Source organism: Ipomoea triloba, chromosome 2, assembly GCF_003576645.1.
Source record: "Ipomoea triloba cultivar NCNSP0323 chromosome 2, ASM357664v1".
NCBI lineage: Eukaryota > Viridiplantae > Streptophyta > Magnoliopsida > Solanales > Convolvulaceae > Ipomoea > Ipomoea triloba.
In genome coordinates this window covers 605,925-624,775 of record NC_044917.1, presented here as the reverse complement: position 1 = coordinate 624,775, position 18,851 = coordinate 605,925, and the positions used below count along the sequence as shown (strand labels likewise).

At 37.6% G+C, this 18,851-nt stretch overlaps 5 protein-coding genes across 7 annotated transcripts in view; 2 read left to right on the top strand and 3 right to left on the bottom strand.

Moving 5' to 3' along the window:
• Positions 1–198: 198 nt before the first annotated feature.
• On the bottom strand, positions 199–1,511 carry LOC116010031 (polyadenylate-binding protein 6-like). Its single transcript, XM_031249290.1, has 4 exons — positions 1,319–1,511; positions 806–1,115; positions 397–659; positions 199–296 (listed from the first exon to the last, which is right to left on the bottom strand). Exons 1-4 carry the CDS (start codon positions 1,509–1,511, stop codon positions 199–201), a joined length of 864 nt encoding a protein of 287 aa, XP_031105150.1.
• A 972-nt stretch (positions 1,512–2,483) lies between these two features.
• On the bottom strand, positions 2,484–6,282 carry LOC116010326 (protein CHUP1, chloroplastic). Its single transcript, XM_031249680.1, has 5 exons — positions 5,983–6,282; positions 5,620–5,871; positions 4,885–5,327; positions 3,566–4,327; positions 2,484–3,488 (listed from the first exon to the last, which is right to left on the bottom strand). Exons 2-5 carry the CDS (start codon positions 5,750–5,752, stop codon positions 2,637–2,639), a joined length of 2,190 nt encoding a protein of 729 aa, XP_031105540.1. The 5' UTR covers positions 5,753–5,871; positions 5,983–6,282; the 3' UTR covers positions 2,484–2,636.
• Positions 6,283–8,263: 1,981 nt separating this feature from the next.
• LOC116010030 (acid phosphatase 1-like) lies at positions 8,264–9,451 on the top strand. The gene is made up of 3 exons (XM_031249289.1): positions 8,264–8,700; positions 8,851–9,060; positions 9,139–9,451. Exons 1-3 carry the CDS (start codon positions 8,264–8,266, stop codon positions 9,314–9,316), a joined length of 825 nt encoding a protein of 274 aa, XP_031105149.1. The 3' UTR covers positions 9,317–9,451.
• Positions 9,452–9,713: 262 nt separating this feature from the next.
• LOC116011048 (profilin-3-like) lies at positions 9,714–10,861 on the top strand. The gene is made up of 3 exons (XM_031250553.1): positions 9,714–9,972; positions 10,168–10,305; positions 10,481–10,861. The coding sequence occupies exons 1-3, from the start codon at positions 9,850–9,852 to the stop codon at positions 10,613–10,615; spliced, it is 396 nt and encodes a 131-aa protein (XP_031106413.1). The 5' UTR covers positions 9,714–9,849; the 3' UTR covers positions 10,616–10,861.
• A 5,359-nt stretch (positions 10,862–16,220) lies between these two features.
• LOC116009511 (protein IQ-DOMAIN 31-like) overlaps positions 16,221–18,851 on the bottom strand; it is a 3,944-nt gene continuing 1,313 nt past the window's right edge. For 2 of the 3 annotated variants that reach the window (XM_031248758.1, XM_031248757.1), the window contains 3 exons: positions 17,838–18,270; positions 17,102–17,311; positions 16,221–17,012 (listed from right to left, as the gene is read on the bottom strand). In XM_031248758.1, coding sequence (XP_031104618.1) covers positions 16,416–17,012; positions 17,102–17,311; positions 17,838–18,245 — 1,215 coding nt within the window. In that variant the 5' untranslated portion in view covers positions 18,246–18,270 and the 3' untranslated portion in view covers positions 16,221–16,415. Of the gene's footprint in view, positions 17,013–17,101; positions 17,312–17,837; positions 18,271–18,470; positions 18,708–18,851 lie in introns of those variants that run through there. The other variant, XM_031248759.1, reaches the window with a different exon arrangement.

Genomic DNA, 18,851 nt, shown 5'->3' with positions numbered 1-18,851 from the left:
CACAGTAATTATTATACAAGTAATAAACTTGAATTTGAACATCGTGATTTCTATCCACATCAAATGTCAAAATGAAAAAAAAATCACAATACATGAATTTGTAACATTAATTGAAGGATGATCCATCTCAACTAAAAGTTTAATTATGTTGATAATTGAGTTGTATATTTATGTTTTGTATATTATATATGCACTCGATCAACACATCCCTTCATGTGTGTGGTACCGGATAATTCTCAAGAGCCTTTCTCTTTCAGCCTTTTTCTGTGCCCTTCCAACATACAACTTCTTTGATCCTGAGATGACAAAGAAATTACGTACATTAACATATATACAATCAAATTTGATGTGCAAGAAGTACATAATAAACATTAAACCATGCATGCATGCACGTACCTATTACTTGACCATTAATAACCTCAACCGCCTTCCTAGCATCTTCATCAAAATCAAAATTGACAAAGCCAAAGCCTCTTGAATTTCCTTCTTCATCCCTCATAATAACAGCACGGTTGATATTCCCATATACGCTAAACATCTCTCTTAGGAGCTCCTCTGTCATGTTGTAACCGAAATTTTTTACATACACATTAGTGAACTTTTGCTCATTAAATAGATCCATCATCCTCTCTTCTTTCTTCTTAAATATGGACACATATCTGAAAAACACCAAACAATTTAAACCGATTAGATTATTCTAAACAATCTAAAGCTGAAAAGACATGTCTTAAATTCCAAATATAGGAACATATAAAGAAAGATTTGATGGGAATGTACTAAAAAGGTGGCAAGCTAGGCAACTTACAACTTCTTCCCTTCAAACACTGCTCCATGAAGGGAACTAATAGCAGAAATGGCTGAATTATGTGTTTCAAATTGAACAAATCCGAAACATTTGCTCTTTCCATTTTCCTCGGCGACTTTGCATGACAGTATTATGCCATATTTGCTAAACAAGCTCTCTAATTGAACACTAGTCACAGAAGGAGGAAGGTTCTTGACAAAAACATTCCCAATCCCAGACTTTATTAGCACTATATCTCTTTGCCACCACATAATCCTCATCGGCTTTCCTCTCAAGGTTGTATGGTTTAGGAATTCCAGGGCCTTTAAAGCTGATAAAAAAATATAAGTGATTAGTTGCCAATTATAATCATTTTCTATCAAGGTATGAAAATATATATTAACTCTATTTTTTATTTTACATGTTCCAGACCTATAAAATGATTGGACCAGGCCTATCAACCAAGAAAGCATAATAATGAAATTTTTTATGATTAAAAGAAAATATACATAGAAAAGTGGAATGATTTATTACCATGAGAGATACAAAAGAAGCTGACAAAACCATAACAAAGAGATTTTCCGGACACAACATCTCTGCGAATTCCGAAGGAGTCCAACGGACCAATCATAGAAAATACGGTTTCGAGATCCGCTTCGGTGGTTTCCGGGTGAAGATCGCCGACGTAGAGAGTGTACCGCAGCCAAAGAGTCGGCAACACCGCCATCTTAGTTTCTTAGTGGGAACGGGATTCGTTATGTAGCAAAAGAGTTTTTAGCGCAACGAGGGAAAACTTTTGCTTCTTGGAGAACCAGATTACCGTAGGAGTTCGAATCAATCCTATATGTATTTATATCACTGCGTATAAAGGTTTATCAATGTATTTTTGGATTAGGAGTAATAAAAAAAAATACTTATCCCTGATGGATTAGGAATAATTAATACAAAGGGGCTTGGGAATAGCTTTTACGATGACAAAAGGGCATAGCCCATTCAATTGAAATTTTATTATTTGCGGTAAAAATCGAATCTAGCAAAATAAATCCATTTCACCAAATGACATTATATTCCAACGTATTCCACAAATCATTTACAAATTACAATGTATTTCACAAACCAAAAGTCACGTAAGTGGGATATCGTTTCATTTTAACAAAAAGATCTTCTCTTTTGAGATCAATGGACGGATAGGGCACCTCGCGATTTACCTCCACAGAGGCGTTACGGGTGCGATCCTGCGGGCTTAGAATTAGTTCGGTGAAACTTGAATCACCTAAGTTAAAATATATATATTCTTTTTTGATTTTTTTAGACTGGAGATTTGATATTATTTATTTATTTTTCATTTTAATTGATTTTACAAATTAAGATCTGATGCGTAACTTTATAGTAAATCACAGTAACTATTATATATGTAATATGAACTTGAATTCGAACCTAGTGATCTCTATCCACATCAAATGTTAAAAAGAAAAAAAAATCATACATGAATTTGTAACTTTAATGGAATGATGTGTTCCATCTCAACTAAAAGTTTAAACTGATAATTGAACTGCATATTTATGTTTATATATTATATACTCTCCGCACCCCTCACGTGTGCGGACCCCGGTTACTTTTTGATTCTCAACTAAAAATTTGACGGATAGTTGGACTACACTATTTTTATATTATCAGTCATTTACCAAACACTACCATCTCATGCTCAACCGCATTTTATTTATATATATACATTTCTTTGACATCATATCCAAAAAGTTTATATATGCAAGTTTCTATAGTCCTGTACAAGGCACTTCTAAATGTGTGGTCTGCAGAGCTCAGAATAGAGCAACCTTAAACTAGGATTAAACTAGGATACTAAGGATTCAAATGATGCTGACCTCCTGCGGAACGAAGGTAGAGCTCGAGTTTCCTTCAATGCTTGTGCATATTTCACTATATCAGATTTGAAATTTTCTTGAGGTGAATTGTTGAGGGATGCTGGGGTGGAATCGGTTCTACGCAAGCCACCACCCGGGGAGGCATCGCTCTTTCTGTCGTGTCTGATGATCCCGTCTTGCTGTGTTCCGTGGAAAGAGTGTCTGGTTGAGCCCTGAGACAAAGTTCTCGACCTGCTGTTGAAGCTGCTGTCATGGCCAGCATCGCCCGAAGTGCTAGCTGGAGAATGGCCATGGAATTTTCTCGAGGAATCGTCTGCTGCAGATGGAGCTTTGTCCTGAGAGAGTCTGCGAGAATGGTCCTTTCCCCGAATCAGCCTCATGAGCTTGCTGAAGACTTTTCTTTTGCGTGACGTGTTAACTGCTTTCTGGGCTGCAGATGAAGTGTTGTCAATAGATGTGTCGTCGAGTTCGCCTGAGTCGGTTTGATATGAGGCTTGGGAGGATGACCAGTCAGAATCGAAGTCGTTGCTGTTAGTAGTCATCTTGTCAGAAGAGCCTTCTTTGTGTGCATATTCCATAATCAGGTTCTTCGCTTTCTCCTCTGACTTGGGGCTTAGCGTCTTGCTAAGATCCCTCGCGATCGTTTTGCCAGGGTCGGGCTGGTAGTTTCTCAGCTCGTAGCGCAGGCAGGCGTTTACCCACCGCAGATAAACGAGCTCTTCAGCATCACTACATCTGTCTGCTTGGAGCTGCTCGATTTCCTTTGCCATATCCTCGTTCTGTTTCCTTAAACGGTCACTTTCTGTCTTCAATGCTTCTGTCTATCGTGAAAACGACCACATTTTATGTTTTTACATCGAGCAGATAACACGAGTATGGAATGGAATGAAAGAGTTACCTCTTCGTCGTCCAGAACAGAATTGGCAAGGATCTGAACATATTCTAACCTCTGAGCCAGTTCAGAATTCTCAATCCTCAACGTGTTGTTAGAATTCCTTAGTTCTTCGGCTTCTATCTGTAAGTCCTCCCGTTTTTGGAGCTTCGTATGAGCACCTGATGACTCCGTTTCAATCGCCTTTTTTTCCTGATGGTGCAGCGTTTCGAGAGCCTTCTTTTCCTCGTCGTGCATCTTCATAACTCTTTCCTGAAGGGCACAAATCTGCCCCTTGCTATGCTCAGCTTCAGACCTTAGTTTCCTCTTGAGCTGTTTTATCTTTATTTTTGCTGCTTCGAGTTCTGTCACAACCTTTGCATAATCAGCAACTTGCGCCTCTAGTCTCTTTTTATCCGCCTTCAAAGACTCAATCTTGAGAGTGAACAGCTTGACCTCCATGCTGTTGATTTTTATTCGATTTTGAAGCTCCATCACAACAGTTTCTTGCTCTTTAAGTCCATAATACTCGAGCAGTTTGATCTCGAGGTTCCTCTCCCTTTCCTTGAGAAATTTAATGTTGTCTTTTAAGCTCCTGATTTCTTTCTCGCGTTCATTCCTTTCAACATCTTTTCCCGGAGAAAAACCAGGTTTCGATGTAGCTAAACCAAAGTCCCTCACAAGATCATTGAACTCCGGCAAGAGGAGCCCATCATCCTTTCCTTCAGATCTAAAGCTAGTTGATGGACTACATACATCCGCAACACCTTCACTTATAGATACATCTTCCTACACGAGAAAATCAAGAGATGTTTGTTTAGTTCAAACCAAATTTTTGCAGTATCATAAAATCCCGAATGGTCTGGTCAGTCTGAACAAAAGAAATATACGGTTTCACTAGGACCACACTCGAGGCATTTACTCTTCCGATCAGAGTTTTTTTGCCCCGCCAATACATTATTAAGAATGAGCATTTAGTTTGCCAGCTATCCCTGAATGTAACGAGTGTTTGGTACATATGAGCACAGAGCAACAGATGAATTAAAACATAGCACTCCTGCAATTTTAACAGCTGTCTTGTGGAAATGAGACGAGCCATGGAGAAAATCCCGAGGTTTTGATAATGTGTATGTATCCATTTAGCTAAATTACCAACAGTTCTTTTCAAACACATCTTTATTTGTAGATTAGCACAGACACTAATATCATATAAGTTGCTTGAATGAACATCTTTATTTTTAGATCATCGCCATACCATATATATTCTTTTCTTCTCTTGATTAAATCACATTTGATAACAGCAAATGACAAAATCAAATCATATTTCAATCAACAAATGGCCTTACTTGTTTCTCTGGTGCCAGAGAACTAGAACCTCGAGCACGAGGTGTACTATGCAAGGTTTGTATCTCTGTTGCCATAGAGCCAGAAGCACGAGCCCGAGGTGTAGTCTGCAAGGATTGCATCTCTGGTCCCATGGAACCAGAAATACGAGCACGGGGCGTATTCTGCAAGGATTGTGACTCCGGTGCCATAGAACCAGAAGCCCGAGCCCGGGGTGTGTTCTGCGAGGATTGTGACTCTGGTGCCAGAGAACTAGAACCACGAGCACGGGGTGTATTCTGCAAGGGTTGAGACTCTGGTGCCATAGAACTAGAACTACGAGCACGAGGTGTATTCTGCACGGATTGATCAGGGCGAGCACGGGGAGTAGTTTGTGAGGATTGATCGGGACGACAGCGGGGTGTACCCTGCAAAGAGCGATCCACATGTTCACCATGCTCACCACCTATGTTTTACACAAATGCAAGAAAGGTTCAGATCATCATACAACATACAATTTACTGTAAAACCAATCACTCAATCAGAGCCATATATGATCAAGGAAAACATAATCCAAACAACCTCAGACAAAGCTAAAATCTCAAATCACATTAAACATATACAGAAAAGCTAAACATCATACTAAAATCACATTATATCCTTAAATACAAACACAAATCACAAATCACAAATCATCCAGATAACAATCAAATTTATTGTTTCAAAATTGAAATGGATTATATTATAAAGAATCATACCTTTTGAGGGAGGGCGTTTGGATGGCTTGGTTCTTTTGTTTCTCAAAATGGTATAAAGAATTCCACCAATAGACAGAGCCACAGCTACCCCAAATTTGAGCAGCACAGGCCCAAAATCCCTCTTTTCTCTCATATTTATTTACTGTTTATATTTGTTCAATCAACAGATTAGATTAATCAATCCTTAAAATTCCAGTGATTCCTTAAACAAACAGATGAATAGCATATCTTCTTCCTCTTCACCTCCATCATCTTCAAAAACAAAAACAAGGAAATCAGAGGGAGACCCACCGCAGGAATTGACGCAATGATCAAAACCCATAATCGGAAGGGGATTATTGGAATAAAAGAAGGGAACTTTACCGATGAGAGACGAGATTCTCTTCCCCCCATCATGGGATTTGATCAAGGGCAGGCGTGGAAACGCGCGAATAAAGAAGGGCGTTAAGGAAACGCGATTTTCTGACAATCTGATGTGGATTGTTGGGGTTTGTTCTGTAGCGTGTTGTGCGTTTTGTCTTTCTTCCCCGGGGTTGCTTACAGGTAGGTAATTACAGACAACAAATGGAAGTGGAAACCTGGACCACTGTGCATTTGATTTTTGTTTTATGGTCCGACCAAAAACATTTAAAAAAAAACACAATCAATTGCTGTGCTGTTTTGCATGTTAGAATTGCTGTGAGTCGCCAGTTTTGGTATTAAAATGGTTCCAGATTCTTTGATTCCAAGTTTACTTGCCACTTGGAAAGGATTCCCGTTTCCATACATATACATATATAAATGGGATTGATTTTGTTGTCTGACCTCTATTCTTATTCAATCAAATAAGATCGCATATCAAAATTAAGTATTTTTTAAAATTTTGATAAATTCAACAATTTAGACCCAAACGTGTATAAGTGTATTTTAGATAAATCTCGCTTTATGCCTTTAATGGATCACAAGGAAAAAAATCAGTGCATGTAACTTGTAGCCAATCGAACTCAAATTAATAAGCCCAATAGACAGCCCATGCGAGAGAGTTGAAACTAAAATTTTATGGTTCTCAATCAACTGTTCAACCAATATAGGCTAAGCCGCTAAAGTTGTCATATACTAACTATTTTCATATCTATATCTCATAGGTATTTATGAAATTGATTCCTATAATATAGTGCACTTGATAAATAAAAATCAAATTTACGAACTTTTAAGTATTACAATATATTTCACCCACTCAAAAATTGGAAGCGTGTCACTTTTATTCCATACCTAAATGTGTAAACATATTTAATGAGTTGGGTGAAGAAAAAGTAGTGTGCGTTGGAGAAGAGGTTGCATGAAATGTTTGATCTTCAATCGTGGAATGATGATGAAACAGTCACATTTAGAGAAGCACAATATGCCACGTGTAATATAATAATTGTAAGTTGTAACCTTAAAACACTGGCCTGCATGCTATATTCCTATATCCATCATAAATAATAATTTTTTTAAACAATTGCATTGAGTTGAGTATGATGCTCGTATCATAAATTAAATAGTCTTCAAAATATAACATCTTTGACACTTATTATACTCTAGTAATATAGGTCAAATATAAATACGTATATAGATAACTTGCATAATTGATTAGTCAAATTAAACAAAAGAAATACATGGAAATGAAGAATAGCTATATACAAGCTAGTTTGGCGGAACAACACATTTATATACGCGACGTGCAATATAATCATCCTAACTTTAAAACTCTGGCATCTTAAATCACAAATAATTAAATATTTAAACAACTTCGAAAGAGGTAAATGATTGAGTGAACATAATTCTATAAAAAATTTATTTTAGTATATTGAGTGTGTTATTTCACAAGAATCTTAGGTGTGCAATTTGGTTTAGTGTGTTGGAGAGTTAAGAAATTTGGTTTGGTGAACAAGTTTTAAAGTTAGTATTTAGTTAATTGGTTCACTTAAAGTAAGTGTTCCGTAAAACACTATTATTTCTTTTTAAAAGTTAAAACACTAATTAAAATTGTTAGAGATTTGGGTAGAGTAACAAGGGTGAATTGAGTGATTGAAGTTTCGTTGTATGCACTTTAATATGGTGAATTTCTTAAAGAAGAACTTCATATGTCATTTGTCTACTTATATGACATATTAGAGTCCAGATTCAAACTAAGATTTGACCCATATCTTTTTTATATTTGAATTGGGTTGGATTCTGATTTATGAGAAAGTTTGCAATTGATACTCGGAAGGAGGATTGTCGTCCACCGAGAATGAAGGTCAACTGCTCTCATAAGAAGTCGGACTTAAAATTTAAGGTTAGCAAGTCAACTATTTTAACTAATTTAGTTAAAGTCGTTGTTCTATCTTGGATAAAACTGACTCAATATCATATGAGATCAATACATCATTAGCACTCCAATATAGGTGAAATATAGATACAAATATAGGTAACATGCATAATTCATTAGCACACACACAAGACACAACTATATACAAGTTAGGGTCATCAGCCATTGAAGAACGGCACATTTGTATATTATCACTCAAGAATTGTGGAAAAAGAATGTTAGTTTAAACTGCTGGGTTGTCGAATCTTTATATAAGCAACCAAAGAAACATGAAACCCCGCAGCAACAACGTAGTAACGTACGACGATCGACATGCCGACCACGCTCGCCCTTCTCTTATTACTGCTTTCACTCGCGATCGCGGCCGCCGCAAAATCCCATGAATATTATCATCCCTTAGCTTTAAACGATCACCTCCTCCGCCACCGCGCCAGGGCGGGCGGGCGGCACCGCAGCAGGGGGGCGGGGCGCCACATCCCGTACGTGAACTGCCTGAGCTGGCGGCTGGGCGTGGAGGCCAACAACATACGCGAGTGGCCCATGGTGCCCCGCTTATGCGAAGGCTACATCCGCCACTACATGCTGGGGCGGCAGTACCGCGACGACTGCACCGCCGTGGCCGCCGCCGCCATACGTTACGCGACCACCGTGGAACTTGTGCACGACGGCAAGGACGTTTGGGTGTTTGATATCGACGAGACCGCCCTCTCCAATCTCCCTTACTACGGCCGAGTAGACGTTGGATTCGGGTAAGTACGTAATACAATCATAGAAATTAACAAGGTAACAGCATTGCCTGCATGGAAAGCGCAGCTCAGTTGTTAGCCTCTCTGTATTCAGTTGAATTATCAGAGAACAATATTCCATCATTAATTAACCAATTATTATATTGTTGCCAGAATACGACGATGCAACGAGACGAACTTTGAAGCGTGGATCAGAGACGCAAACGCGCCGGTGATGCAGGAAACTCTCCGGCTGTATAACAGCGTGCGCGCTATGGGGATGAAGCCTGTGTTCATTTCAGGAACCAAAGAACAATTCCGATCGGCCAGGATTTCGAATCTGCATAGAGCTGGTTTTAGAGCCTGGGAGAAGCTCATCCTCAGGTACGTACCTACTAAACTCCATACGCATTATTAATAATCTTTTTAATAACCAGAAAACCCACGATCACTATTGGATAGGGGAGTAAACGACACCGAGCGGCCGATGGTGGAGTACAAGTCGGAGAAGAGGGCGGAGTTGGTGGCGCGTGGGTACAGAATTGTGGGAAACATTGGAGATCAATGGAGTGATTTGCTTGGGGAAAATGTCGGATTGCGTACTTTCAAGATGCCGGATCCCATGTACTACGTTAATTAGTTGAATTATATACATTTCCGGGGACTTGTAATCCAGTAATAGGACTTGTCTATTCACTATATTGAAATTACTAATTTCGTTCTCGAATATCATTCATTTCTAATTTAGTCATCAACTATAAAAAATCTTATTCAATTTCGTTCTCCTTAGATAAAAGTGTTAACTCTCCATTTGTTCTTATCTTTTTCAATTTCGTTCTCCCTTAGATAAAATGTTAAATCTCCATTTATATCGAGAATAATATTGTAATTTCACGTCTTTGATTGATTAAATCTATAAAAAAGCAGAATATTGGTGTGAATTACCCACCTAAAATAACATAACTCCTTCAATTCCTGCATGGTAGCATTTGGCGCCACATTATGAGGTGATTGAATGGCAGGCATTGGATCGCTTTGAATCCACGGCCGAAGACAATTTCCAGACAAAGTGATTCTGGAAGCTATATATATACCAGATCTCATCTTTCTTGCATTTGAAAACAAACCAAAAACAGCTGCAACTAAGCATCACCGGCGATCAAATTGAGCAAAATGTCAGTGCAAGCGTACGTGGACGAGCAATTGATGGGCGACATTGAGGGAAACCACCTCACCGCCGCCGCAATCATCGGCCATGACGGCACCGTTTGGGCTCAGAGCCCTAGCTTTCCCTCTGTTTGTTCTCTCTCCACCATTTCCAATCTCTTCAATTCCTTTTTCTCGTTCCATTATAACACGATCGATCACGTCTGTGTTAAGACGTTGTTGCATTTTATGGATCGGATTTTGCATTCAATCATCATATCAATTGATTTTCCAATGAATTCATCGAAACTTAAATTAAAGTTGCAATATGTTCTTCAATTCCAGGTCAAGATGGAGGAGGTTACTGATATAATGAAAGACTTTGATGAGCCTGGACATCTCGCCCCTAACGGAGTCCACGTTGCCGGCACAAAATACATGGTGATCCAAGGAGAACCAGGCGCTGTGATCCGTGGGAAAAAAGTATGTAGTATACTCTTTCTATCTATACCTATATATATGTCTTTGCTTAGCTTGTCAATTCGTCGAGCACATAATGTGCAAAACTTAAACACCTAGTTTCAGTATCATTATAACATTTTAGTTTTAGTTGAGACAGAACAAATCATTCAATTGATCGTTCAAACCAAACTTGTAGGGACCTGGTGGGCTTACCATAAAAAAAACTGGGCAGGCATTGATAATTGGTGTGTATGATGAACCAGTGACTCCAAGTCAGTGCAACATGGTTGTGGAGAAGATTGCTGACCACCTTATTGATCAAGGCATGTAGTCATACACTATAGTTTTTAATTTGTGTTCATTGAATCATGTCCTGTCCTGGGTAACTATTTCATAAAAATAACTACCCAGATCGAGAGAGTTTGTTTGTGTTTGTCTTTCGATTTCTTGTGGAGCTATTTGGGCCGCTATGGAGCCCAACACCTTCTACCCTTTTTCCTGCCTTGTATGTGTCAGTCCAGTTTGGAAGCCCACTGCGGCCTTATTAAATTTTGGTTCATTTCAAAATTTTAGACTATATATCATCGTTTGGTTCTCGGAAATGTAAAATTAGTGAGAATTGTTTTGTAGCCTTTTTTTTTTTTTTTATCGAGTTTCTCTACATTTTTTATGTAATGTGAGCTTTCATTTAATGCGATACAAGAAATACAAAGGAATGAGTTTACTGGGGTGGAGCCAACCCAATCAAGTTATTCAGACAATTGTCTTGGTACCTACAACGTTTTTTTTTTGGTGAGGATTGTCCATTGAGTTTTTTGACTTTTTAGTTTAAAATGGTTAACTATAGATAGTCTATACTTGGGTGAGTAGTGATTACGAATTTTACCGTAAATCAACTTTGAGTAGTAATTACGGATTAACATAACAATACAAATTTCATATAAAACTCAACTTTGAGTAGTGATTACGGACTTTACCGTAAATCAAATGAATGGGTTCGTTGGCCCATACCACAAAATTCATCTTAGAAAACCAGGTGCTTCATCTGAGATGGTTGCTACTTTATTTGAGACGAAGTAAAAACTTGGGATACTGAAATTATGAATCTAATAGATACAAAAAGTGTTTGCAAAAAGAAAAATAGATACAGAAAGTACACTCATCAGTCGCTTTCAGTGCATTAACCAGAGATATACTAACAACAAAAAGCTCGACATTCAGTAGTGATTTGCTCCAGATTCATCGTCAGCGAATCAGCGATATAAACACAACTCGATGTTGGAAGAATATACATATATATATATAACAAAGTTTCAAAATCACCAATCAGTTATGACAATATAAACTGATTTACGTTTTATGTTAGTCGCAGATTTGGGTGCATGTAAATCTAACATATAAAAGTTCGAAATCAACATTTTGAATAAAATGTACTTGCTGTCTCAAATATAATGATCATCATTCAAATTTTATTGAACCTATCTAATTTTAGTAATAAGTCAAATACATCTCAGAAGTTCAAACCTATTTATTGGACACCTTTAGTCACTCTGGATTCTGGAAAGATATTTAAGTTCCATGTCACCCAGTTGGTCAAACTTTCATAAGTAGTAGTAATAATTGTAGAAATTATCAAACGTGGTACTTGGATGATTCAAAGTTTAAACCATTAATTGTAGTATACTTCTATTATAATGAAAGGCATGCGTACATTTCATAAATCCCGCTTCTATGAAGGTACTATTTTTTTTAGTACTACTGACTCTATTACAATGTAGTATCTGTTTATAACTACTTTCTCAACCTACTGAAACACAAAGAGTCAATACCGCTCCCACGGAGACTCAAACTCTTAACGACGTGTTAAAAAAATATTAATTTTATAAAATAACTTATGTTTTTCTATTTTTTTCACTCAATTACTATGTATCTCGTAACAAAAATAAAACACTGAAAAAATTACAGAACTCTTTCTTAACCATGGTTGGCAAGATTTACTCATACCCCAACCCCTCCCACACCCTAAATGACCAAACCCCAAAGCCTCTTGAACCTTTACCAATTACCACCTTTCCAATAATATCCATCTTCTCAAGACGCAAAGCCACATTCCAAGAAGGTCAATGTTGGGCTTTTACGCTTGAGATTCATTCCAAGCCTCCCCAACATTCATTGATTAATGCTACATTTGACTAAAAACCAGCCGTTACGTTCAAATTTTTACCCCTCCACCGCCCCTTACAATCACATGCACGCTTTTCAAAATTCAAACTTTCAAATTACATTGGAAAATAAAATAAACATTAATCTCCTCGATTTCCTTAATCCTACTTTGTGTTTTGTGCTAATTAATGCTTAACAAACTTCGGCAGATCTTTTAGATAAGATTTATTTATTTTAATTTTTTATTTGTGTAATGCAGAGTGTGACGACAGCAAAGCGCAATCCACCAATCAGATTACAAGATTTCATATTCTCTCGTAAGAAGAGACTTTTATGACAAAACAGTAAAAATGTTTTTAAAATTGAAAAATAATATTTATTTTGAAGAGAAAAATAATATTTTTAGTTCATATAAATTATAGCCCATGATGTAAACCTAATCCTTAAATAATTCAAGGGATCAGTTTTAGGAAGTAGGATTGTTATTGATAAAAATTAACATTTTTTGTCCCTCACGTAAAGATTTGTTATTAATTGTAAACAATGTTGCATTAGGCGCTAATTGGGCGCTCAATGGGTGCCTAGGCGTCTCCTAGACGGTCAAGTAATCCGAATATATTGTATCTACTTTTTCAACTCGAGGTTGAGAGTTGTTAGACTGTTATAATCTCCATACTAGTCAACTGCATATGTTACATGGTTAGTTGAATACATGACTCAAAGAATATAAAAGAAGAGTTGCCAAGCAGACAAAAAATCGCTCGCCGGAGTTGGGCACCAACTCAACCAAGTTAGGCACCCAACTCGGCGCCTAGTTAGCCTGTTAACCGCCGGATCGACTAAAAGCCGCCTAGGGCTAAAATCGTCTCAATCTAGGGACGCCTAGCACCTAGTCGGGTGGGGTCTAATTTTTGACGCTAAGGTTGTGAAACATGCCACCCCGCTGGATATGGTTAGAAACGTACAATGTATATTCCCATCGTTTTCTAATCTAACAAAAGGCGAGAAATGTGACGATGAAGTTTGTAACAAAGTATTGTATATTTTATACAAACTAAATAAGTATAGTGTTAATTTTTTTATTTTTTATTTTTACTTTTGAAGCAGTGCAGTATGCATGCCATAGTGTATTAAGAAATTTTCAAATAAAATATTAATAGTGTTTAGTGTTTGAATCAAGAGAGACATGCCAACTAATAAGGGTTAATGTTTGTTTAATATTTGGTTTCAAGTAGCTCAAATCATCTTTCAACGGTCCAACGTAGGTTTTGCCCCATGGAGGAAATAAACTAAGTAAATGTCAGGCAAAATTTTACATTTTTAGTTGCTAATAATTACAAAAGAATAACCCATGACGTCTCACTAGCCCACTGCACCCTTACATTTATTTTTAAATTGTCTGTCATAGATTATATTTGAAAAAAAAATACATACAAATATATAAGTAGTATTGTCAAATGAATCAATTTAGTTTTACATGACAATTCTATTATATGCATATTAGATTGATCGCCATTACTAGGTGACTAAAAAAAGGCTTTTTTTTTTCTTTTTTGCCAAGGACCTTGTGGTCCAGTGGCATCAAACCCTTCCCTTTATACGGGAGGTGGTGGGTTCGAGCCTCCACAATACTGACTCTTGTGCTTCAATAGGTTGAGAAAGTAGTTATGAACAGATATTGCATTGTAATAGAGTTAGTAGTATTCAAAAAAAAAAAAATTGCATTGTAATAGAGTTAGTAGTATTCAAAAAAAAAAAAAGGCTATTGAAGGCTATTGATTATTTCAATTTTTATGTCGGTTACATATATCTTGATGGTTGAGAGTTCAATGACATTTAAACTTACTTAGAGGTGTGCGCAAGAGAGTTCAATGACATTTAAACTTACTTAGAGGTGTGCAACGATGGTTATCAGTCAGTCATGAATTATAAAGTTTTAAAAAAATATTTATTATCCGAGAGTGTATAGTAATAACTTGCAAATTATATAAAAAATAAATTGTAGTTACGAAAGATTCAATTAAGAGAGTGTTGATGAAAACGAAATTAATATTACACCTATTTGACCACTTATTTCATAGTTGTATTACTTTTTTGTAAATAATTATCACTCCGTATTATGTTGATATTTATACCACCGACGTATCACGTATTTGGATTTTGGAAGAAGGGATGGGGGCATTTTGGAGAATACAGTATTGTTGAAGATGGCACGCTATGTCGCTATATCAGTCTGTCTGAGTCTCCCACATAAAAGTCCGCACGAAACGTCCATGATGACGCATGCTTAGGGGTGTGATGATGCAGTCAAATAGGGTGCAATTTACAACTAAACCCTCATAATGATGTCCTTTTCCAAAAATGTGAACTTTGATGTTGCAAAGCTACAATTTTCAAGAGATACACATCAATCGGTCAAATCAGAGACTAATCATTGTTACAAGTAAATTTTGTGATAAATTGGAGTATTTCCCAATTAGGGATGAGAAAGTTATGGTAAAGTTTTTTTTTTTTTTTTTCTATTACTTCAAATTTTTTAATCAATTATGTTAATTTTAATGGTTGAGAATTTAGTAAGCATTTAAACATAGCTTGTACTATACAATGACCCCCCACCCCCCTCCCCGCATTTGAACTAGGTTTGTTGAGGTGGCCTGGTCGGGACTTATAGGAGTGCGAGAATACAGTGGCAGCACCCCACAGTATGACATATAAGTGCAATACTTATAATCTTAATGTATTATCATAACAATTAATAAAAGAATTGTTTTGTTCCTATAGACATAAGCACATTGCCGAATCACCTGAATTCTTTGTTTTATTTTTGTTATTGATTTCTTGATCTTGTTTTTCTTTTAACTGTAAAAGATTAAGAAAACAAAAAGGAAAAGAATAATGTGGGATCAGGATTATATATATATATACATAAAGTGACAGAGGGGAGGAATCTAGTATTTGAAATTTGAAGTGGCAGAGGAAGAAGTAATATGTACAGTGGTTGAATTGAAAACTTGAAATAATAATAATAATGCAGTCGAATATTCTGAACACCCAGCAGCATCATCAACATTTTCGAACTATAAACCCTTCTTCCTCAGAACTATATACTCATTATTCTACCAAATAATTGAGGCACATGATTCCCAACCATGACTATTTTATTATTATTTTTTGTTTGAATTTGAGAAAATAGCACCAAATAGATTTCTTAAAATGACATTGTCTTTAATTTAATTTATTAGTCTAGTAAATTATTTTGAAGGTTATGAGCATTTAGTCATTTTATAATTCTTGGAAACTGCCAACTATTATATAGTGTCATTATATTCCGGTTATCATTTCAAAGAAGTGGTCATAGGTTGCTGAAAATATTTAAGAAAGTATAGAACATATAATATATTTAAAGATTGAACAGAAATTGTGAAGATATCTATTATTATTCATTTTAGATTATTGGTCAAAAGTACTTGGGGGTAGTGGGAAACAATGAAAAATGAAAGTACCATGAAGTTGAGAAGGAACAATAGGGCACTTCAATGCAAAATTTGTCAAAAAGTTTGTACAATTTCCTAAGTAGGAACCTAAACTATCTTTCCCAAAAACATAGATAATGTTAGTCCACTTTACAAAAAGTGAACACTTCTTACAAAAAAGATAAGGTTACTAAAACGAATACAAACCCTTTTTGGCCGTCAATCTTATTTATTGGAGTATAAAATCCAATTTATCCAAAAGTATATTAAAATTTCAAGATAACATCTATTTGTGGCATATTTCTTATAAATTATCCATTTATAATATAGAGCTGAGAGAACAAGAAGGCCTGTTTTCATAGATGAATCTTCTCTATACACAAAATGGCCATTTCTATGCAACAACAAGATTGTTAAGTCTTGACCATAGTGCTAAGGTAGCAGCAACAAGAAAGAGAGCAGAGAGAAAGCTAAAAACAATGAAAAATTTTGTTATCAGAAGCCATATTCTTCTTGAACTTGAGAACAACAAGGGGTTTGTTGCATTCTAACACCAGTAAAGCTACTTCTTGATGCCATTATGTCATTCAGTGAGAGCCTCTTCTTTGGCCCGGCCTCGGGCCTTTGTTTCGGAGCACTGTGAGACCTCAGCTTCGCGCGAAACGACTGCGTGTTGGCCATGTAGCTCGGGAAGTTGGAGTACGGGCGGAAGAAGGCGTCCCCGCACACGCTCTTGGATGGCGTGGGCGGGGCGTTCGTCCTGCCAGAGCCCCCGAGACGGGGGGTGTTTTGTGCAGTGGGGAACTTGCAGTCGTCGCCAAGGAAACTCCAGTCGAAATCGTGGAAATGGCGGCTGTCGGGGATGGATAGTCTCCCGGGAGCTGGACACGGGAGAGGGGAGGAGACCGCGTGGTAGTAATGCTGGTCATCCACGCCACAATCAGACAAGCAGGCATTTCTCGACTTAGATTTCAGCTTGTATGTGTCAATCTCCACAATTTTCGGGCTCTCGTCCAGTCCACTCAGCGCAGCATCATACGACGTCGAGAGCCTCTTACTATGAAACGCGCTTCTGCACTCATCAAACCTCTCCTGCAACACAAAAACCACACAGCCATCAGGGCAGAATTCTCGATTCCACTACAACTTATGAACCTTAAACACGAATCCCACATTCTTACAATGGACTTCCTAGCTCGCGTTTCAGCCTGGAATCTGTTGTTGTCGTTGTTCATCGAACGACGGGCTCTTTGAGACCGAACAGCAGCCTGAGCTCTAATCAAAGCCTGCATACTATGAAGCGTCGCAGCTGCTCGTTTTCTAACAAGATATCCCCTAACCAGAGCCTGTATTTTCACCAATCCTTTTAGAGCTTTCAGAGCTTTCCTCGCCTGCAAATGGACCAAAAATCAGAGCTTTCAGAGCTTTCCTCACCCAACACGAAAAGCGAGTTTCAAGAACTTTGCTTGGAACACTGAAGCAAATTAAACATACACAAAATATGTAACAGTAACAGGGAACATCCAGGAAAGAAAACGGGGGACATGGTTAGACAATGAAGCGTAAAAAACACTCCAATTGAACATGTTGGAAGTTCAAAATATCGAATAGCAATTAATGGAGGGATGTTTGAGGGGGTAATGAGGATTATCATTGGCCAGTCCAACATGACATTTAAAAACATTGGAAACGTTTGATTAAGAATGTCTGGGAAGTTCATTGCTGGTATTTGAAGCAAACAGGAAAAAGCAGATTCAAACTAGGATGAATCATTGTTCAACATGGTTTTTAAATACCAAGGCCCCACACATTTCAAAACATAGTTAATTCATCACAAACAACAATCACCAGTACTACAATGTACAATTAAATGCATTTTTGCACAGAGAAATTCATAATAATAAGCAACTGCCTTACCAAAAAACCCCTGAAAAAAGATTGAATTTTGACAGCAGCCCACTTCTCCCTTCCTACATTGAACACAGCACCACCACCTCTCCCTTGGCTGGTAAGCCTCACCACTGCAACAGCGGCCTGAGCAGCCGCCACGGCTGCATCAGCGGCGGCTGCAGTGGCGGCAGCCACCGCAATTGCGTGCCTGTTGCGGTCCTTCTCGGACTCGGCCATGTAAGCTCCCAACCAAGATCTGTCAGCGGCGAAACTGGCCGGAATCTGGGACCCCACATCCCCTAAATCTTTACTTGGCCTGCCAAAGCTCCATCTCTTCTTCTCCTTCTTGTCTGCATAATTCGAAAAGTTATCCACATTTTCCTTGTCTTTCTTCATGCCCAGCAAGCCCTTCAACCACCTTGTAGCCTTCCCCATCTTCTCTCCCTCTCAATTTCCAAACCTTAGGAATGAAAGAAAATTATGGAGAGAGAATGAGAGAAATAAACAATGCGGAGAAAAGAAAGAGAGAGAAGGGTAAAGATCTTTCTAACAGAGTACAGTGTTAAACTGGACACTTAGAATCTTTACATGTTGCAAGCAGAGAAGTGATGAGAACAGAACAGTGTGTGAAGGGAAAAGGCTTATAAAAGACATCAGAACCTTAAAATAATGCTCAGTTGAGATAAAAGATTGGCTTTTTCTTTTTGAAATTTCTTTTGTGCACTGACACAACCTCGTGAAGAACTGTATTACAAGACAAAAAGGCATCACAGAAGGGAACAGGTTCCAGATAATTTAATTGCAAAATATATGAATTAAAGATTGAAACTTTTGAAGAATTCCAGCTAAAGGTACAAAAAATTTGCAGAGAAAATGCCACTACGTATCACTCAAAAGTTTGAAACAAAAAGAGGGTAATAATCACAAATAGGAAAGAATGGAATTCAAATATAGCAATTGAAACCTTCCTATCTTTCACCAATAAGAAACTAAACTACCTCACAAAACCCATAATCACCCCCCCCCCCCCCCCCCCCCCCA

Bases quoted from the DNA above. Each gene is read 5' to 3' on its own strand.
- LOC116010031 (XM_031249290.1), bottom strand. From the start codon at position 1,511: ATGGCGGTGTTGCCGACTCTTTGGCTGCGGTACACTCTCTACGTCGGC. The intron at 1,116-1,318 runs GTAATAAATCAT...TTTTTTTATCAG, and splicing joins CTTCTTTTGTATCTCTCATG to CTTTAAAGGCCCTGGAATTC. The intron at 660-805 runs GTAAGTTGCCTA...GGTGTTTTTCAG, and splicing joins GTGTTTGAAGGGAAGAAGTT to ATATGTGTCCATATTTAAGA.
- LOC116010326 (XM_031249680.1), bottom strand. From the start codon at position 5,752: ATGAGAGAAAAGAGGGATTTTGGGCCTGTGCTGCTCAAATTTGGGGTA. The intron at 5,328-5,619 runs GTATGATTCTTT...TGTAAAACATAG, and splicing joins CAAACGCCCTCCCTCAAAAG to GTGGTGAGCATGGTGAACAT. The intron at 4,328-4,884 runs GTAAGGCCATTT...TTTCTCGTGTAG, and splicing joins CTCTGGCACCAGAGAAACAA to GAAGATGTATCTATAAGTGA.
- LOC116010030 (XM_031249289.1), top strand. From the start codon at position 8,264: ATGCCGACCACGCTCGCCCTTCTCTTATTACTGCTTTCACTCGCGATC. The intron at 8,701-8,850 runs GTAAGTACGTAA...TATTGTTGCCAG, and splicing joins CGAGTAGACGTTGGATTCGG to AATACGACGATGCAACGAGA. The intron at 9,061-9,138 runs GTACGTACCTAC...ACTATTGGATAG, and splicing joins TGGGAGAAGCTCATCCTCAG to GGGAGTAAACGACACCGAGC.
- LOC116011048 (XM_031250553.1), top strand. From the start codon at position 9,850: ATGTCAGTGCAAGCGTACGTGGACGAGCAATTGATGGGCGACATTGAG. The intron at 9,973-10,167 runs GTTTGTTCTCTC...CTTCAATTCCAG, and splicing joins AGAGCCCTAGCTTTCCCTCT to GTCAAGATGGAGGAGGTTAC. The intron at 10,306-10,480 runs GTATGTAGTATA...CCAAACTTGTAG, and splicing joins CTGTGATCCGTGGGAAAAAA to GGACCTGGTGGGCTTACCAT.